The 18,914-nt window shown below is 40.7% G+C and overlaps 1 protein-coding gene across 17 annotated transcripts in view; it reads right to left on the minus strand.

Annotated features, from left to right (window-relative positions):
• Positions 1 to 686: 686 nt before the first annotated feature.
• Positions 687 to 18,914, minus strand: part of Tjp1 (tight junction protein 1) — a 253,887-nt gene continuing 235,659 nt past the window's right edge. For 2 of the 17 annotated variants that reach the window (XM_075953102.1, XM_075953111.1), the window contains 10 exons: positions 18,612 to 18,860; positions 17,080 to 17,952; positions 16,860 to 16,957; positions 15,940 to 16,167; positions 11,911 to 11,961; positions 10,678 to 10,844; positions 7,464 to 7,938; positions 5,562 to 5,779; positions 4,185 to 4,328; positions 687 to 2,188 (listed from right to left, as the gene is read on the minus strand). In XM_075953102.1, coding sequence (XP_075809217.1) covers positions 2,094 to 2,188; positions 4,185 to 4,328; positions 5,562 to 5,779; positions 7,464 to 7,938; positions 10,678 to 10,844; positions 11,911 to 11,961; positions 15,940 to 16,167; positions 16,860 to 16,957; positions 17,080 to 17,952; positions 18,612 to 18,860 — 2,598 coding nt within the window. In that variant the 3' untranslated portion in view covers positions 687 to 2,093. Of the gene's footprint in view, positions 2,189 to 4,184; positions 4,329 to 5,561; positions 5,780 to 7,463; positions 7,939 to 10,677; positions 10,845 to 11,910; positions 11,962 to 15,939; positions 16,168 to 16,859; positions 16,958 to 17,079; positions 17,959 to 18,611; positions 18,861 to 18,914 lie in introns of those variants that run through there. The other 15 variants (XM_075953114.1, XM_075953117.1, XM_075953113.1 and 12 more) reach the window with 12 other exon arrangements.

Here is an 18,914-nt window from a genome sequence, read left to right on the forward strand (position 1 = left end):
TAACAGTAAAACTTTTAGGCATCTGTCAGGGTCCTTTCTCAGGGAAACCTGGTCATCTCTTCATTCTGGGTCTGCAAACTGGCACAAGTCTGGAAGTTGATTCACTGATCGAGACTGTCTTTTGCCACAATCCAATGCAGTCTTTCATTTGTTTGAGAATTTTTCTGCTTATGCAGATAAAACACTTCTTAATCTATTTCATACCTGGAAATACCATGATTGATTAGCCAGCACCAGAGGTCCATAGGAGTCATGCCACTATAAAATTCACCTTGCTTGTGTTGACCATTATGGGTTGGGCCATTATGAACATGAACTATAGGGGATAGAGAAATAGGTCAGCGTGTAAATAGTGTTTGTCACACACCATGAGGACCCAAGTTTGGATGCCCAGCGCCCTCACAGAAACTGAGTAGGTGGTGGGACATGTCGAAACCCCAATGACGCTGGCAAGTAGAGAGGTGGATTTTTGGAGTTGCTGGCCAGCCAGACTAAATGAGTCTGACAGTTCTGTGTTCAATGTAAGATCCTGCCTCAAAAACTAAGGCAGAAAATAACAAAGGAGGGCGGCTGGTGTTCATCTCTGGCCTGTATGTGCACACTCCACACATAGAATAAATTAAAACAAAACAGTATTAAAAAGTTGGCTTGGAATAGGACACAGGGCAAATAAAGCAAACTAGTACTGTATTTTAAAAAGTTTTATTCTTGCAGATTTAGAAATTTGAGATTTTTTTAATAACCACAAAAGAAATTCTTTCACACCTAATGATTATTAACAGAATGTAGTGGTGTATTATCTAAACAGAACTCGTGCTCATGTGCCATAATAAACTGTCTATTAGTAAAAAAATACACTTTAGGGCACAGCATTGTATCACAAATTTTACAGAAGGGATACTTTGCAAGAATTTAATCAAACTAGAATAACTGTATCTTTTAAATGCAGCACTTAAAAATGTAACAACTCTGTGCATTCTTTTTCTTAAAAAAATGACCTTGTATGTGTAGAAATGCTGCTTTATTGCTGCAGAGGTCAAAGTTCAAGGCTCAAGAGGTACAGGAGAGAATACAAAGGTAGCCTTAGAAACTTGGTTCTGTTTCTGTATAAAAAGATAGAGTTTATAAAAGTTAATTTACAAACCAAGAACAAAAGTGGTATGCACGCATTATGTACATGCGTCCTGAAAACATCAAACATTTCAGATGCATAGCCCAAAGAACAGAAGACCACCACGCCCCCTTGTCCAAAAAAAAAAAAATTAAGTCACACCATTATTTTCTTTCAGGTGATTACACATTCCTGAAACCATCACGTCCACAAATTACTCAATCTTTTTCATGATACAGTATCTAGATATGCACAAAACTCATAAAAACTTAGTAGTACACAGCGAAATGATCTAAGAATTAAAAACATGAGGGTAAGGCATTCCTGCTGGTTAGATGTCTGTGTGATATGTTAATTTATAGATTCAGAGGCCATGGAACCAGGCTCACATGCTTTGGTGTCCTTCCCTAAGAGAAATGTGTTTTCATATACAATAAGTAATTGTCTTCATTGACCCCCCCTCCCCAAGTTATAAATCCCCCCGCTGTACATTTCTGTTAAATCCACTACACTGGTTATATATTCCAGGTGCATTTGTAAAAGTGTGTGCACATTACCTCATGCATAATAAAATAAAATGTGTATGCTAGGCCAAGGCCGTAATAAAGTTTGAGTGTACTTTGGAAAGAACAGAACTCAAATGCACCCCCATTTACTGGCTGGTATTTTTAACGGAAATCAGTATGTGAAGTTAAGCAGTGACCATAAAAAAGTACAAAAATTATTACAAAGCAAAATATCTTTGAACCTCTAGCCAATGCCGGACAGTTCTTCACTCAATGACATGTAGCTTGTAGCATGTTTTCTGACCGTGGTTCAGGGGCATGCTCACTAATCTTCATCAGTTCCAACAAATGCTTAATACTAATAATTGCAGTATAAATTCTAAGAAAATATAATACTCAGTCAAGTGGTTCCATTTAGATTTAGTAAGTTCAGTCCACGTTCACATTGCTTAGTCCGGTTCCTACACTCTTAAGAACTAAAAGTGGTCAATCAGAACAGAAACACAGTTGGCTCCAACAAGGTAATTTGGATCTCCAGGAAGACACTTGTTTTGCCAGGTTTTAGGGTCACCTATGAGAGAAAAAGATTTTGATGTCACTACGGTTGTCTGGACTGCTACTCACAATGTTTGCTATTATTGGACAAATATAAACACACCTATCAGATAGAATTTTCTTCTTTTTCCCCAAATACTATACTTATATCCAACTTTGGTACTCTATGTCTGCTGGCTGCAAGCATTTAAAAGTTGTTTTAGATGTCTCTTACGTTATTAAATTCACTGGACTTTTAAATATAGGAATAAAAGTCATAAAGATTTAGGAGACAGTTGGAGCTGCTCCTCAGTGTGCTTAACCTTCCTTCCCTGTAACACTGTACAGTAACCCCTTCTCGTGAGAGTGAGAAAGCACCGCGCACTCTCAGTTACTGCACACAGTGGATATTCGTTCTGCCAAGGTCCGTAGAACCTAACTCCTCAGGACTCTTCCCCTTAGTAAGCCAAAACAGCAAGACTGTACCAGAGCTTCCCACACTCTGGGTGTGTAATATAACCCTTTGTGGGAATTCAAACACCCACATCCTGAGTAGGTCTGAGTTTTGAAAAAGTTCTTGGTATTTTCAGATTTGTACCTTGCATGACAACCTGGCAGTGGGTAGGGACTGTGACTGATGGGGAAACTCTTGTGTCTGTGGTAGCCAATTGCTGACTTTTCCTTCCCTTATTATAATAGTCCTTGGCCAAGAGTGTTTCTGTGCCTGTGGGACAATGTGTGCAGCTGCTTGTCACAAGTGGCACCCACAGACTTGCGGCCAGAGAAACCAGTAGCCCTCTTGCAATGCACCAGGCAGACCGACAACAAATGGTTGACTATCAACTATGCCAGTTGTGTATATACATTACATTCAGTAATAGATAGTTTAATAAAGAGTCACTGAATTTCAGATACAGGTGGTCTTATGTATTACTACAGAGGACAAATTAGTCAGTGAGAAAATCGTGACACCTCTGGAAATCAAAGATGATATCATCATTAAGTTTGAGGTTTCTTTTCAACACGCCAGTCTTTGCTGAAATTAAGTCAGCACTTACCAACTCTGCATGTATTGAACAGGTTAGCAGTAGCAATGCAGCCTACTGCTGCACTGGATTACACAAAGGTGTTATTTATTTTCTGGGTGAACAACTCCAGTGCTCACAGAAAAGGTATATGGTCTCAGTACAGTCAAACAGTACCATATAAACACTGGAAGTGACAAACGTGCAGCTCGTTTGTACACCATGGTAAGGTGTATAAACACAGGTGAGTAGGGCATGCAGTTTAGATGAAGCTGGCCTCAACCTGCAACATTTTCCCTGCATCTGAATGTCCATTTTAAATACTGCTTAATTTCTAGTTTACTCCCTAAAGCCAGCCTATAAGGCTTTTCTCCCAGGGAACATTTAAATTTGATACTACTGCATCTATCATAATCTTTATTTCATACTGGACCAAATTATAACTCACTAATGCTCACTGATTTATACAAGTTTGGGGCAAAACTTTAAATTTTTGTTTTCCCATCGCTCCTGTTAGGGTGGACAATACTGGTAATAAAGACTGACTTTTAATTTACTCAGGTGAGAAATATGAAAATACAATGGAAGCCTCGATCACAAGCGAATGAGCAAAAGTCACTTCAAACAGTGCATAACAGAGCTACATAGAGGGTCACGCTGAGAAAACAACAACCCATGGCCAGACAAGGCCACTGTGGGAACTTTCTCCAGGGTTAGTGTAAATATTCCACATCTTAAAACTTCTGACAGAGCATAAAATTTTTTGAACCCCAAGGATATCCAATTGTTAGCCAAATCACCAATTATGAAAAGGGAGAAAAGTCTCCATAGTTCCACATGCATTTCTGACACAGGTACCACAAATCAATTTAAAATACCAGCAGTGTTTACAAGGCCACAGGAACAGAGTGAAGACCTATTCACAGAGAGCATGGGGAGCACCAAGAGTTCAGGCATTAATCAATGACAGTACCCAAAGCCCCAGAGGACAGAGAGAAGACAGCATACCCGACGAGGAGTCGGATGATTTTAGAGCAAAAGACCAACCGTCAGGAGTCATGGACGCACAGTGTGGTAAGCGCAGCTCCACGGGCTTCAGGAACTTGAGGCCATGGGGCCCACACATCACTAGGGGGCTTAGCAGAGTTTCACCTGGAGTCAAGGACGGAGAAGGACAAGAGATAAGGTCTTTCGTCTAGACAGTCCCCACTCCCTGTGCATGCTAGCTAAAGCCAAATGAAGGTAGCTCTTCATAACAGTGCTAAGAAAAATAGAGTAGGAACTACAATTGTAATTTCTAAGATTTTAATAGATATTAGAGGACAAAGATATGACATTCATTTTAATATTTTATCTAACAACGTGGCTCAAACAGTATTTTAACATATAACCAACGCACTCAGTTTCTGAAGAAAAGTTTCACATTTCTAGTACTAAGCAATCCCATGTAACCAGTAGCTACTGCATTCCACCATACAGGTCTACAGCATAAAACCTTCAAATGTACCTTTTGCAAATGTTACATAAGATGACACACAACTTATTTGTGATGTGTATGTGTGTACATGCACACACACACATGACAAGTTGTGCTGGTGGAAGTCAGACTGCAACTTGCGGGAGACAGTTCTCCCCTTTGATTACATGGGCCCTAGGGACCACACTCGGGTCTTCAAGCTTGGTAATGAGCACCTTTGCCCACTGATCCATCTTGCTAGCCTCTGCCTTTCATTTTTAAGTGTTGCTACACATGCATTCAGGGATTCAAGCAGGACAACAATGTCGATCCTACTGTTTTTAAGACAGAGTATCCCAAGAAAGTGGTTACAGGACCAACCACGTTTAGTGAAATCGAAACTGATAAAAGGAACATAGCACAGTGCATCATTATTGTGTACCAATGAATCTAGGAAGGCTGTGAAAACCACAGCACTCCTGCTTGCTCTACCACCTTCTAAGGACATTTCATTCACTAGCTGAGTGTCTGACTGCTGGTTCCTGAGGTAACAGTTGACAGGTAGGACAAAGCCTTCTAGAGTGGATGATACCTAACTACCTTGAGATAGAAGAGCTGACAAATTTGGTTAGGCCAGACAAAGAGCTTGGTGGTCATGTGACATGATTTTTTATTTCACACTGAAAGTAAAAGTATTCTGTGTAGGAGGCCACTGTGACTCCTTTGGGCCCCACCCACCATATGTCAGTGATCACTTCTCTGCAGAAAGCTCAAATGAGAGGCCCTGTGTTATCCACAGAAAATGCTGCGCTTGCCCTAAAACATTTGGAGGCTTCCAGCTTATCCCTGTAGCTGCCACTGTAAGCAGCGAGGCGCACTTAGGACAGCACTGGAGTTACTACAGTGACACGGACAACAAGCACACGTACCTTTCTCTTTATCTAAAGGTGGGAGGATGCTATTGTCTCTGCAGACTTTGAAGTAGATTTCTTGCTCAATTCCTTCAGGAATGGCTCCTTGTGGGATTATTATACTAACACCAGTTTCTATGGAACTCAACACACCACCATTACTGTTAAATATGCCACGGGCTGTAGCCACCACAGTATGACCATCCTCATCTTCATCTTCTTCCACAGCTGAAGGGCTGAGGGGTCAGAAATGGCACGTGAAAATCCTTTTATTATTTTTAACTAAGTGTTTAAGTTTATTTCTCCAAGAAATTTAGAAGTTTCTTATTTAATTAAATAAGGCTAGTTTTTAGTGAAAGGTCTTAAAGAAAACTAAAAATATACCCTTTCTGGAAAAATCCAAACTGCCTTCTGAAAATGAAGAGTCAGGTTACTATAATTACAGTGCGATTTCAATATACTAAACATGATACTTGCTCTCATATCTACCATGGATCTTAGGCAACACTACGAACATCCGTGAAACGGGTGTTTTAAATCATGCTGAGTCACACTTCAGCTGGTAACACAGAAGAAGATATGGGCTAGGAGTGGAGCTCATTAGCACAGCACTTGCCCAGCACTGCCCAAACAGAAGAGAGCACTTTGTAATGCAGACTTTGTTAGATTCACTGCCCTTATTGGTACATCCTGAATCCCAGATGCCCAGGCTACCAAATGAAAGCCTCCAAGGTTCCAAAAGGTAAGAAGCTCTGGTACCTCAAAGACCCAAGAAGGACAGAGCACGGTGACTTACTACAAAATGTTACCAAATGCAGAGGACATAGTATCAATCAATGTTTTACAACTGGAAGCTAGGCTATCAAGACTTTGTAGAGCTAAGCCAGAACTTTAAGGTGACAAAGAGAAGGACTGACAACATGAAGTCCACGAGGGAAAGCTGCAATTTCTCTCCAGCATGACAGGGGCAGGGATAGACTCCTAAAGCAAATGGAGAGGGAACAGCGCCCATCACCTGACGTGCTAACACCATGTACCCCTGCAGAGCAGAGCCCTGCTGGATTGACTGCAGGAAGCTAGACTGACAAAAGCATCTTGAGAGCAGACTTCAGGTGGCCTTCCTGGTCCTTGGTTCTCCCTGTGAATCCTTCTTTCACAGATGACATGAAAACATCTAAGGAGGCTGAGCTGAGTCAGTATATGATCAGATGGGGTTGACCGTCACTATTTAACAAGCAGACAGAAGAAGCTACCCGGGGGAGGCTCAAGGTAGACTCAACCATCTTACTGCGGTTTTCAATAGTCATTTTGATTTCACTATGTTTCTATTCTTTTCTGCACCCTAGCTGGATGAACAGTAAATGAGGAATAGATATATTTGCTCATTATTCTTCAAATGTACCCCCCACTGGTAGAAGGTAATTTAGATGGCTATAGGAAGTCCCAATTAGCTAAAGGTATGAAATCTGAGATTAGATGACCAGGAGCTAAATGGCTTACCACCCTCATCCCCCACCATGTGACGCTGGTTGGGCAAACTTAATCCCTCAATCTTTTTTGCTGGTGATATAGGGATAATGACAATACCTACAGATGCTATATGTTCATTAGCTTTACAATTTGATTAACATCTTATACCTCTTGGAGAACCTTTACAAAATGGCAATCACTATAGTAACAGTTTAGTTTACAGGTTATAATTCAAATTATCATTTCTAGTGTCATCATATAAACTACTTCTAACTATATCTGCATATCTGTAATCCCATCACTTGGGAGATTGAGGCAGGAGAATCACTGTGGGGTTCAAGGCCATCCTGGCTATTACTTCATAGCAAGGTCTTATCTCTGACCACTCTCCCTTCTCATTTTATATATCAATCAGGCAACATTTTAAACAAAGGCAAATAAACACCTTACCTCACGGGAACAGCCTTAGGCATGGTACTGATGTTATTCATTTGATATTTAGGCTTATCTGCATGGATGGAGAAAGTTTCAACTCCACTGTCAAACTCAGGAGGCTGGGCTGAACTATGGGCTTTCATAAGAGTCTTTGGGGAAGTGGGAGTTTTTGAAGACAATTCAGGTTTATGTACAGTTTCACTTGGCAAAAGATTATGGTTGAATTTGGGACTTTCAAATTTGCGTTCAAATGGCCGGGCAGAACTTGTGTACGGCTTTGGTGTGAATCGGTTGTAGGCTGGAGTGATGGTTTTCTGAGTCTGTTCAGCTCCATTAACTGGAGCCTTTTCTGGGAAACTCTTCTGGGGATAGAAAGTCTGAGCAGAGTCTTCCCGGGCTGGTGGTCTGAACGTCGTTGGCTTACTCTGAGATGGGGGTGGGTCTGGCTTGGACATGTATGAGTTCTGAAAATCCAGCGATACTGAATTGCCTAAAAAACAAACATACACACATTTAAAAAAATGTTCTGGAATTCATTTCAACAACCCTTTCTTTCTTGGTATAATGTGTCCTGGTACTGAAGTGAAGTCTGGGTCCTGTCTGATGATGGAAGTCACAAGTTGTAGCATATATATCCTGCTGCCTCAGATTCAGTGTGAGGCTATGAAAGCACTCACTACCCGAGAAAGATGCCTTGAGTAACTTTGTCATACTATACGTCCAAAAAATAGAAGCAGAACAACCAATTTGGTTATAGGAAACACATAAGTATTGAAAACACATCCTTAAACAAAGTGTTAAGAAAAACAAAGGTCCAGCAGCCATACACTGGGAAAAGATACTTAGAAAATGTGTTAAGTGGTCCTCAGTAGTATTATTTTGGGCAGACATGCAGAGTATCCATCGTTCTGTAAGAACAAGAGTAAAACTCTAGGTACTGTGCAGTAAAATCCTGGCCTAGCCATCAGGGAAATGCAAAATAAAACAAAAATAAACTACTCATCAAAGACCACATCACAAAGGGGAAAACGGCAAAGCTGCTGGAGCAGCACAAGACAGAAACACAAGTTCTATGGAATCATGGGAAAAGAAATGTTGCTCTAAAAATGCTAGGTCATTGCTCTGTTTTAAAGAAAAGATAAAACAGGAAAGATGGGAATGGGCTCTACTCTCTTTGATGAAACCAGTGCAACACCAGACAAAGTTTCATAACAAAACCAGACCAAGCCATTTCAGGAAAACTATTAATCCAAATTATTCATAACATTAAGATAATAAGGAAAAAAAATCAGATCGTGATAATTTGAGAAAAATGTTTTTAATTTTAATCCCCTCCACCTGCCACTGCCCCAGACAGGGTCTCTCTGCCCTGAACTGACTCTGTAGATCAGGCTGACCTCAAACACACAGAGAGCTCTGTTCCCTGAGTGCTGGGATTAAAGGTGTGTTTGACCATAGTCTGGTGGCTTATAATGTGTGTGACTGCATGTATGTATGTCCACCAGGTATGTAACTGGTGCCTGAGGAGACCAGGTATGCTGGAGACTTTGAAAATGAAGTTATAGGTAGTTGAGGGTTGCCTGATGTGATGCCAGGCGCCAAACCAAGGTCAGCATAAGAGCAGCAAATGCCATTAAACACTGAGCCATCTTTCCAGCTCACGACAGTAAAATACACAACAAAATGCTTTTGGCAAACTAAGAAGAAACTGTGAGAAACGGCACCTAGTAAAACAAACCAATACTAACAAAACCCTACAGCTAGCATCACTCAGGGGAAAACAAACTTCTTCCTTAAGAGGAACCAGCAAAAGATATCTGTCTTTTACCATTTGTTTCTTTTTCCTTGAGAAAATCTCTCAACTGTGCACAGAATTTGCTGTGTACCTCAGGCTGACCTTTAGAGGCATGAACCAGAAGCACACACCTCACGTAGCTGAAAACCTCCAAGTATCACCTACATTTACAGTGACTGGTACGCTTCAAGACTGAAACCCTCCAATTTGACTCCCATGTAATAGAGAAGTACTAACAAATGTCAAGAACAGACAGAACGGATAAATTACATTACTATCTAGCTATTCAAATGGGTAAGCTAGATTTGCTGAGATTTTGGTGAATGATGAAAACATAAGATATTTTCTGTGTCCAACTATATGGCTTTCTTATGTCCATATTTTAAGATGGAGCATAACAAGTTTTACAAAGCAATATACAAATATTTAAAATTGTATCTTATTTGTGTGTGTTTATGTGTGTGTGCTGGCATGCACAGACCACTGTCAGCAGAGAACTGGCTGGAATCAGTTCTTTCCTTCTCTTATGTGGGTTCCAGGGTTCAAATTTATAGTCAGGCTCCTTGAAGCACCTTTATCTGATGAGCCACCTCCCTGACCCTCAAGAATTGAAACTGAAGTACCAAATCAAGAGGTACTGCTTTCAAAACGATTTGGAGATAGGCAAAAAATTAAGCTATGTTAAAAAAAAGAAAAGGCCGGGCGATGGTGGCGCACGCCTTTAATCCCAGCACTCGGGAGGCAGAGGTAGGCGGATCTCTGTGAGTTCGAGACCAGCCTGGTCTACAGAGCTAGTTCCAGGACAGGCTCCAAAGCCACAGAGAAACCCTATCTCGAAAAACCAAAAAAAAAAAAAAGAAAAGAAAAGATACACTTAGAAGGCAGAGGCAGGAGGCTTTCTGTGAATTTGAGGCTAGTCTGGTCTACAGAGTGAGTCCAGGACAGGCTCCAAAGTTACACAGAGAAACCCGCCCCCGCTCAAAAAACAAACAAACAAACAAACAAAAATCAAACAACAACAACAAAAAAAAACCAAAACAAGAACAAAAATCCATTTAGCTACAATGCTCATCCAATACAGTGGATAGTGGTCATTTATATAAACAGTAGATAATATACAAAAAACATTTTCTTTTATTTTCTGTGAGACTTACTATGTAGTTCTGGCTGGCTTGGAACTTACTCTGTAAACCACAGTGGCCTTAAACTCAGATCCATCCACCTCTGCCACAGAGTGCAAGAATTAAAGACATGAACTACCTTGCCTTGATGAGAGTTATTTTCAACAAAATCTCTAGTTTTCACTGTTACCACCCCAAACATGTTTTGGGCATTTTTCTTAAAACATTAAAATGATCTAAGCTTCAAAACTGTAAGAATTTAACTTCATAAACATTACTCTTACAGAAATATGTCAACTTCTTAACTCCCTACCTTCCCCCTGAGCGCCCTTGGAATGCATGTGGAGAGAAGAGCTGGACATAGGTGGAGCTGGCTGGGTGTACTGTGAGGGCAATGGAGGAGGAGGAGGTGTGGCTTGGATTGCATCATAGCGTTTCTCACCGAACGATCTATCCACAGCATCAGTTTCAGGTTTTCCCCTGTTTAAAAGAAAAAAAAAAAGAAGAAATTCCAATATTGGAAAATGAACTCAACTACAAAACAAGACACCATTTCTAAAATATTCTTTAAAAAAGTATCTAGAAATGTCACAGTTCATTCTCATGAGTATAGGTAGCTACTCTACCAAATATACAAACAAATTCATCAGCACACGAAAGTCAAGACAGCACAGATACTTGAGAATATTAGTAAAACACCCAGAGGATATCAATTAAAAGGCGGATGAAATTTTGGGTATACTTTTTAATATGTGATATTTATAAAAATAGTAGATTTAAGGAAGTTTTGCAAATATTTTGAGAAATTAGTTATTTTGGCACAAACCTTCCTTAAACTCACTTCTATTTAGTGTTAGGTACAAATTCTTGGTGTCAGGCATATTCAAAGTGCTATAATACGTGATGCCACAGACCCAAGTTTGGCAAGCTTTTCCAGTGAAGAGCCAGATAAATGGCCTTGACTTTTTGAGCAATGGGGCCTCTGACACAGCTATTCAACTTAGCTGTAATCAGGCAAAATTAGACCCCGTCAATCGATAGATGGGCAGAGCTGTGCTCCAGTAAGGCTGGAAAAAACAGGATAGCTTTACATCTGCCCCGGTTTCCTGCTCTTTGCTCTGTTAAGTGACTGCTAGAGTATCAGACACTGCTCTACTTTACAAGGCTTGTCTAGTAAAAGTGTGCCATGTATTCTTACTTTTTTTAAATTGCCAATTGTTAATAAGTAACACATAAAATGTAAACAAAAAATCTAAATAGACCCATAATTCAACACTGCCATCTGAGCCTTACTGCAGAGTGCCAAGCTGCACTGGCATTATGTGCACAGACAATAGCATGGATCTGAAAGGTATATTGGTTTTCATATCATATTTTTGTTGAAGAAATCTAGTTTTATGATTAGCTTTAAAATTAGTTGGTATCCTGCTTACACATATTAGACTTAAATACTGAAAGAAGACATTGAGATCTGAAAGTGCACATAATGCCAATGACACAGTGAGGGACATCTCATGGAACAGCCTCACATCAATGCCAATCTTACCACTTGATGTTCCTTTTCAAGTAGTCATAGCTAGTGTAAGAGCCAAGAAATCTAGGTGATGGCAAAGCAAGCGCAATAGAAAAACGAAAGAAAACGGTCAATCTAACTAAGATTTATAGCAAATAGCACTCAAATGTCATTTAAAAATATTAACCAACATCCACAATCTTAACATAATTTGCTTCATAAAAGAACATATGACTACTCTCATTTAGCCAAAGGAATCGGCAATATATTAACACATATTTAACTTAGTTAAGCCCTGCCTGACCACCCACCCCACGTATTTTAGCTGCTGGCACCACAGGCAATGCATCTGTGCTCCATACAACTGCAGCTTCTCACCTACGACACAGCAGCTAATGATGAGCAAAGAAATGAGCCAGGACAGGGTGTAGCTCTGGAGGGTATCTGCCTGAGGTCCTAGGCTGGGCTCAACACCAAACACCACGCAATAATGAAAGGGAAAAGCTGCTGGTCAGTGGTGACGTACAACTTTAATCCCAGTAGAGGCAGGTGGATCTCTGAGCTTGAGGTCAGCCTAGCCTGGTCTACAGAGTTATAGGACAGTACACAGAGAAACTCTGTCTCAAAAAACAAGAGAGAGAGAGAGAGACAGAGAGAGACAGAAAGAGACAGACAGACAATGAGCAATAATTGCGTCATAATTAATAGATTCTGGAATAAACAAATCACAATCAAAAGAAAAGCTGTATAAAAGAAACGGCGTAAGTAAAGAGAAGGGACGCACAGCACGACAAGTACACCTTACTAAAGATGAACTGGCAAATTTGCAAACACAGGGACCTTCCAAACATGGCTATGATCAACTATGTGCTTTTTCTTTCTAGCAAGCCCTCATCCATTCTCAGCAGTAAGCTGTTGTGTTGGGTAGATGCTTATTTCTTAAACTGCCATGTAACAACACTCAGCTTCTCTCCTCTAACAATGTCACTTGAACAACAACTAAAAAGTACTACCTGCCATCAATCTATCGCCTACAGTTAGTTCTCAGAAAGTAAGATGGTAAAATAGTCCCTATCTATTTCCCTGTGAAAACATTAACAACACTGGCTCCTCCCCATCTCTGGGGTGGATGTGATGCAACTAGCACACTCTACCTTTTACTGAGCTTCATTAATTCAGTAAATACTGTATCTAGGAAGCATTTTAGACCCTGTCTAAAAGTTATATAATACAAGTAACTAAATTTTCACTCTGCAAAAAAAAAAAAAAAAAATCAAACTGACATAAAGTCAAAAATACTTTTCAAGCCAGACCTAATGGTATACGTCTTTGGTCCCAGCACTTGGGAGGCAAAGGCAGTCAGTCACAGGAGTTCCAAGCCAGCCTGTTCTACACAGTAAGTTCCAGAGATACACAGTAAGACCCCGGCTCAAAACACAGAGCAGCAACAACAGCAATAACAAAAAGCTAAAGAAAAAAAACAGCTTTTCATCTGATTCCCTAGCAAATTTAGATCTAAATGTATTTTTCAAGGCTATATCCTATTTATCAGGAATGTAAAAGGGTACAGTATCTCTTTGTATCACTTGGCCTTCTTCTAACCGGAATTAAGAGATAAACAGGACACTTAAAAAATTATCACTTCTGTTCCAAGAAGGCACTTGCTGCAAAGCCAGACAACCTGAGGTCAATCCTCCCATCCCCCTCCACCTAGTCCCACACAAAAAGAAAAGAACCAACTCCCAAAAACTGTTCTATGGTCTTCATATGTACATTGTGGTGCACCCCCCTCTCAAAAAAATAATTGCAGAGGTTTTTGTTGTTGTTGTTGGTTTTTTGTTTTGTTTTGTTTTGTTTTTTTTTTTGGTTTTTTGAGGCAAGGCTTCTCTGTAGCTTTAGAGCCTGGCCTTTTTTTTTTTTAAGACACATTTAAAATTAATACTACTTGGGGCTAGAGAAATGGTTCAGCAGTTATGAGCACTTGCTGGTCTTGCAGAAGACCCTGGGTTCAGCTCCTAGCAGCCATAGAGTGGCTCATAACCATATAACTTCAATTTCAAGGTATCTGATGCTCCCTTCTGATTTCTGTGAGCACCAGGTACACACATGCACATGTATGGTGTACATACATACATACAAGCAAAAGACCCATACACATTTTTTTAAAAAAAGATAATTTAAAAAATACAACTATAGCCGGGCGGTGGTGGCGCACGCCTTTAATCCCAGCACTCAGGAGGCAGAGGCAGGCGGATCTCTGTGAGTTCGAGACCAGTCTGGTCTACAGAGCTAGCTCCAGGACAGGCTCCAAAGCCACAGAGAAACCCTGTCTCGAAAAAAACAAAACAAAAAAAAATACAACTATAGAATACCCCCCTTTGCCTTACCAAGACCTGAGCTTACTTGACTTGATCCTGTCTAGCTCCTAGCAGGCTCCATCTGGTGCTATGCTGGGAAACTAGATCAGTTAATGCACTCTCTGCCACAATGTGCATCTGTATTTCTCATAAACTGCTTTCTTCAATGGAAACAAAGATTTAAAGAGATCGCAATATTCTAAATCTTTACTAATGATGCCTCGGGAAACCTGAGTAACTAAATTGGGTCTTCAATGTTACAAGTTTCAAAATACATTTTTTTTTTTGTTTTGATTTTTTTTTTTTCGAGACAAGGTTTCTCTGTGGCCTTGAACTTTGAAGCCTGTCCTGGAACTAACTCTTGTAGACCAGGCTGGCCTCGAACTCACAGAGATCTGTCTGCATCTGCCTCCCAAGTGCTGGGATTAGAGGTGTGCGCCACCACTGCCTGGCTTAAAACAACTTCCCTTAGCACTATATATAAAACAATTTCAGGTAACCCCACGTGTGAGCTCACTGAAAATGTGCATACCTATAATCCTGGGCACAAAACTCTTGTGTGATGGCTTGTCTGAACCACAGTTCCATTTATTTAAAAAAGACTAAGCTAGGGGGCTGGAGAGATGACTCTGTGGTTAAGAGCACTGGCTGTCCTGCCAGAGGACTTGGGTTCAATTCCCAGCAGCCACATGAAAGCTCACACCTGTCTATAACTCAGTTCCCGGGAATCTGACACCCTGACACCCTCACACAAGTACACATAAAATAAATTTTGTTTTTTTAAAAAGAAGAAGACTAAGCTGGGTTCACTAAAAATTTGTTTTCAGCCAAAATGGAATGCCTGTCACTTCCTGCAGTAAAGTTTATCAGGTAAAGAACGTAGTCCTTCCCTGAATTTAGACACTCCCAAGCATTTCTTGGACCTGGTCTTCTAGACTATCTGCCTTTTGACTTAGGACTGCTGGGACAGCCTCCATAATTTTATAAACAAATTCCTTTGTGACAAAACCCAACTGTTTTTGTTTCTATGGGTGTGGTTTTGTGAAGGCAGGAGTACACTGGTGCCTGTGTGGGACCGTACCAAACTCTCAGGAACAAAGTCTGTCAGGGTCCAGAGATGTACCAACAGCAGGAAGCACAAATCCACCAACACAGAAGGCAAGAGAGAGAAGAGAGAAGCAGACAGAGAAAAAGACTAAGAACTAAAGAGCTTGTCATTTCATCTCACCTGATCTCTGTAAAGCTGAACAACATGTCTCTAACAACACCCCCAGCTCCAAAATAAGAAAAAGACAAGTTCTTCCTTATCTTCATGAAAACAAAACCAAAATCAAAAAACCATCTGAGTATTTCCTCTCTGTGACCCCCTTACCCACCTACTCTTATGTCTTAAAGACAAAAACAGAAACAAGAAAAGGATCACCATCAAATGCAGGGTTCAGCTCAACTTCAGGTCTTCAGTTCACTCTTTTCACCAAAACTCTGAACTTTAGCAACTTTCCTTATGTCAAAACTCTTTATGTCTGATGTCAGGGTTATGAGCAAAACCACATACCAGAGCATCTAGGAAGTGGAAGAGCATGGAGCAAGGCATGTGCCAACTTCCTTAGCACCCAGAACTCTATCCGGTTAACTCTACATTATGCAACTAGAACTTTCTGCTTCATCTTAGCTTTAAAGGTAAATCTCGGGTCAAACAACTTACTTTGAGGAATAACTAGAAAAATTTGGCTGACTCTGGGAATGGACTGGCTTAGCAGGCTCTGGGTGATGGCTGGCAGGAATATGTGCAGGAGGCTTGGTCTCAAAACTTCTTCGGTCAAAATAGGAGAGCTGTTTCCGGTAATATTCTTCATCCTCTTCAGGGTCATAGTGATTTGATCGAACAATATCTTCAGGTGGCTTTACTTGAGGTTTCTGAGGCTCTGGGAGCCTGATAATGAGAAACGAGCAAAACAAATTGTTAGATATTTATTTTATAAAGACAATGGAAAATAAAAATTTGAATCCCTCCCCTTTGCTTGTGTGTACAGGCTGGGGTCAACCTCAGGAGTTGTTCTTCAGCAGTGGTCTTTGTTTTTGTACTTTCATCTTTTTACAGATAGTTGTGACTATTTGGGTTTTAATAGTTTTGTCAACGATTAGCATTTATATTCTAATCTAACATATTCATGCTGCATATGCAAATACAGGCTCCTTTTGCCTTGGAATACCTTAAGACAACTTAGTAAACTCAATGATTATCTGTGAAGGGGTTCCATTGGTGTGATTAACACAGAACCTTTTATGCATGATCCCTAACTGAATGATTTTAGTGATTTAAACCAGTTTGAGATTGTTTTCACTCCTGCAAACAGTTCACACTCTGAATGTACTTAAAATGGAGAAAACAATATGGTTCTACAATTTTAAAACTTTTGTTTCAATAATTTGCTTTAAAAACAAACAACTTTTCCACAGATTTTTTTCCTAAAAATTTTTTTCCACTAAAGCTTTGTCACAGGGGCACACGAGAGCTTTCGAGCCTCTCCCTGGTTGGTCAGGGTTCATCAGGAAAGCTGGCTTTTCAGCTTGGGGAGTAAGCTCCTCTCCCCCTCTGTCAGACTCATGCCTGAGCACACCCACCTGTAAAGCGTTTTGTCATGCTCACTAAACTGACTCTGAGGAACAGGTTTAGGGCCAGCGAGGGAAGCACTTGGAGGTTTAGATGCTACTTCTGGAGGCTGCAGAGAACAAGAAAGAGATAGTTAACAAGAAAGTACCATTAAAAGAAAGCAGACAGCTATGAACTATCTGAACTCTACTACTGTATCTACAGACTCAGGCTAAAGAGACACAGCTTTACCTTAAAGCTGGCAGTGTCATTCACATCTCTCTTGTTCTCCAAAGACGCAGATCTTTTGTTTTCAAACATCTTGACTCTGGTGAGCACAGACTGTGGTTTCATTGCCGGATCCTCCTCTTCTTCAGTTAGTGTTGGGGGTGGAGGCTGTGGTTTGGTAGCTGAGGCCAGAATTTCTGGCTTCTGTTGCGAGGAAGGTATTAGAGGAGGAACAACTGCAGCACCATGGAGAGGCTCATAGTGGCCTGTTTTGGAGGTAAATCCCTGTGGCGGTACTTGCTCATAGCTTCGTGAGTACTGGTCAAAGTACTGCTTGGGCTCAGATGACTTAGGACCTGATGAAGTATAGGGTTGAGCTTCTGGCCTGTATCTGTTGTGCACCTCATATCCAGAAGTTGACTGTTCTTCGTGTCGGAGAGTAGAGGTTCGAGGCAACTGTTCATAGCGTGGTCTATTGTCATATGACAGAGAGGCTGGTTCTTCAAAACGTGGGAAATAACCTCTTTCTGAAGGCTCTTCAGGATGCTGTCTGGAGTCCATGTCTCGAGGATGCTGATTATCAAAAGAAGGCCGAGGCTGGTAGGGCTGTTTGTCATCATAAAACGACCACTGGTCTTCATAGGTAGGGATTCGATCTTCATATCGTAGGCGATGGTCATAGTTTCGAGAAAACTGGTCTGTGTAGCCTGAGGAGTCGTACCTGTATGCAGGCTGCTCAAGGTCTCTGCTGGCTTGTTTTTCTATGTATGGAAGTTGGGGTTCATAGGCCAGATTTGGCTCTTTATCTGGCCTCTGCCCTGGGTGACCAAGACCAGGTTGTTTTAAAATATGGTTTTGTCTCATCATTTCTTCAGGATATGGCTCCTTCCTAAACACCTGCATAAAAAACCCATATTTGAGGACAAAGGATTCTTTATAATTCTGTTCTATTTTATTAGGCAACGGCAAGTATTAAGTTATGACTTTAGAATGTGAAATGGTATACCCTACCATTTCTGATCGGGACAGATTAGGAGTGACATAGCTCAAGTGGAAGCTGACAACTTACACTGCAGGGAAGAATCTTATGCTTTAGCTTGCACCACCAAAAAGTAGGGAAAGGTAATTATTCATTTAACAGAAAACTAATTTACTGAATGACTGATTCTATTTGATTTTCATACTGAAGATAAAAATCACAAAGAAAATTTATAGCCACCATAATTTATATAAACATAGAAATGTTGTGCTGAGTCTCAACTATGTAGTAAAGAATTCTAGAAGACACTAAAATCAAAATTAAAAGTAATAAATATTGAAGCACAAATCTTAAAAGGCTTGGTCTCAAATAATCAATATACCATTCGAAGCCATGCAAACTACAACACTGAAATGATTTGTCTTGTTGGAAAGCATTAAAGTGTATAAAGCCCAGTTTAAAAAAAATAAAAAAGAAAAAGGCAGAAGGAAAACGTAAAGGGCGAAGCAGTACTAATCATGTGCCAGGTGGATGGAGAGCAACAATCAGTGCAGCACTGCAGCACGGGCACGGGTACCTCTGTCGGCTCTACATGCGGCGACAATGACGGTCCTTCATCTCTGAGCACCGTGTCAGCTGTCTCAGCACTTGGTGCTCCTAAACAATCAGCCTGTGATGATGCGTGCGAGGTAGGAGGGGCTGGAGTGAGCTCCTCCCGTCTGACACTGGCATTAGCTAACTTTACACTAGGGTTAGCTGCAGAGGCTGGTGGTGCTGGGTTCGTTTCAGGCGAAAGGTAAGGGACTGGAGATGAGGCTTCTGCTTTCTGTGAAGTGTTTAAAATGCTTTAAATATAGTGTTTCTGGCTATTACTAACTTG

The sequence above is a fragment of the Microtus pennsylvanicus genome, chromosome 18 (assembly GCF_037038515.1).
Source record: "Microtus pennsylvanicus isolate mMicPen1 chromosome 18, mMicPen1.hap1, whole genome shotgun sequence".
Taxonomy (NCBI): domain Eukaryota; kingdom Metazoa; phylum Chordata; class Mammalia; order Rodentia; family Cricetidae; genus Microtus; species Microtus pennsylvanicus.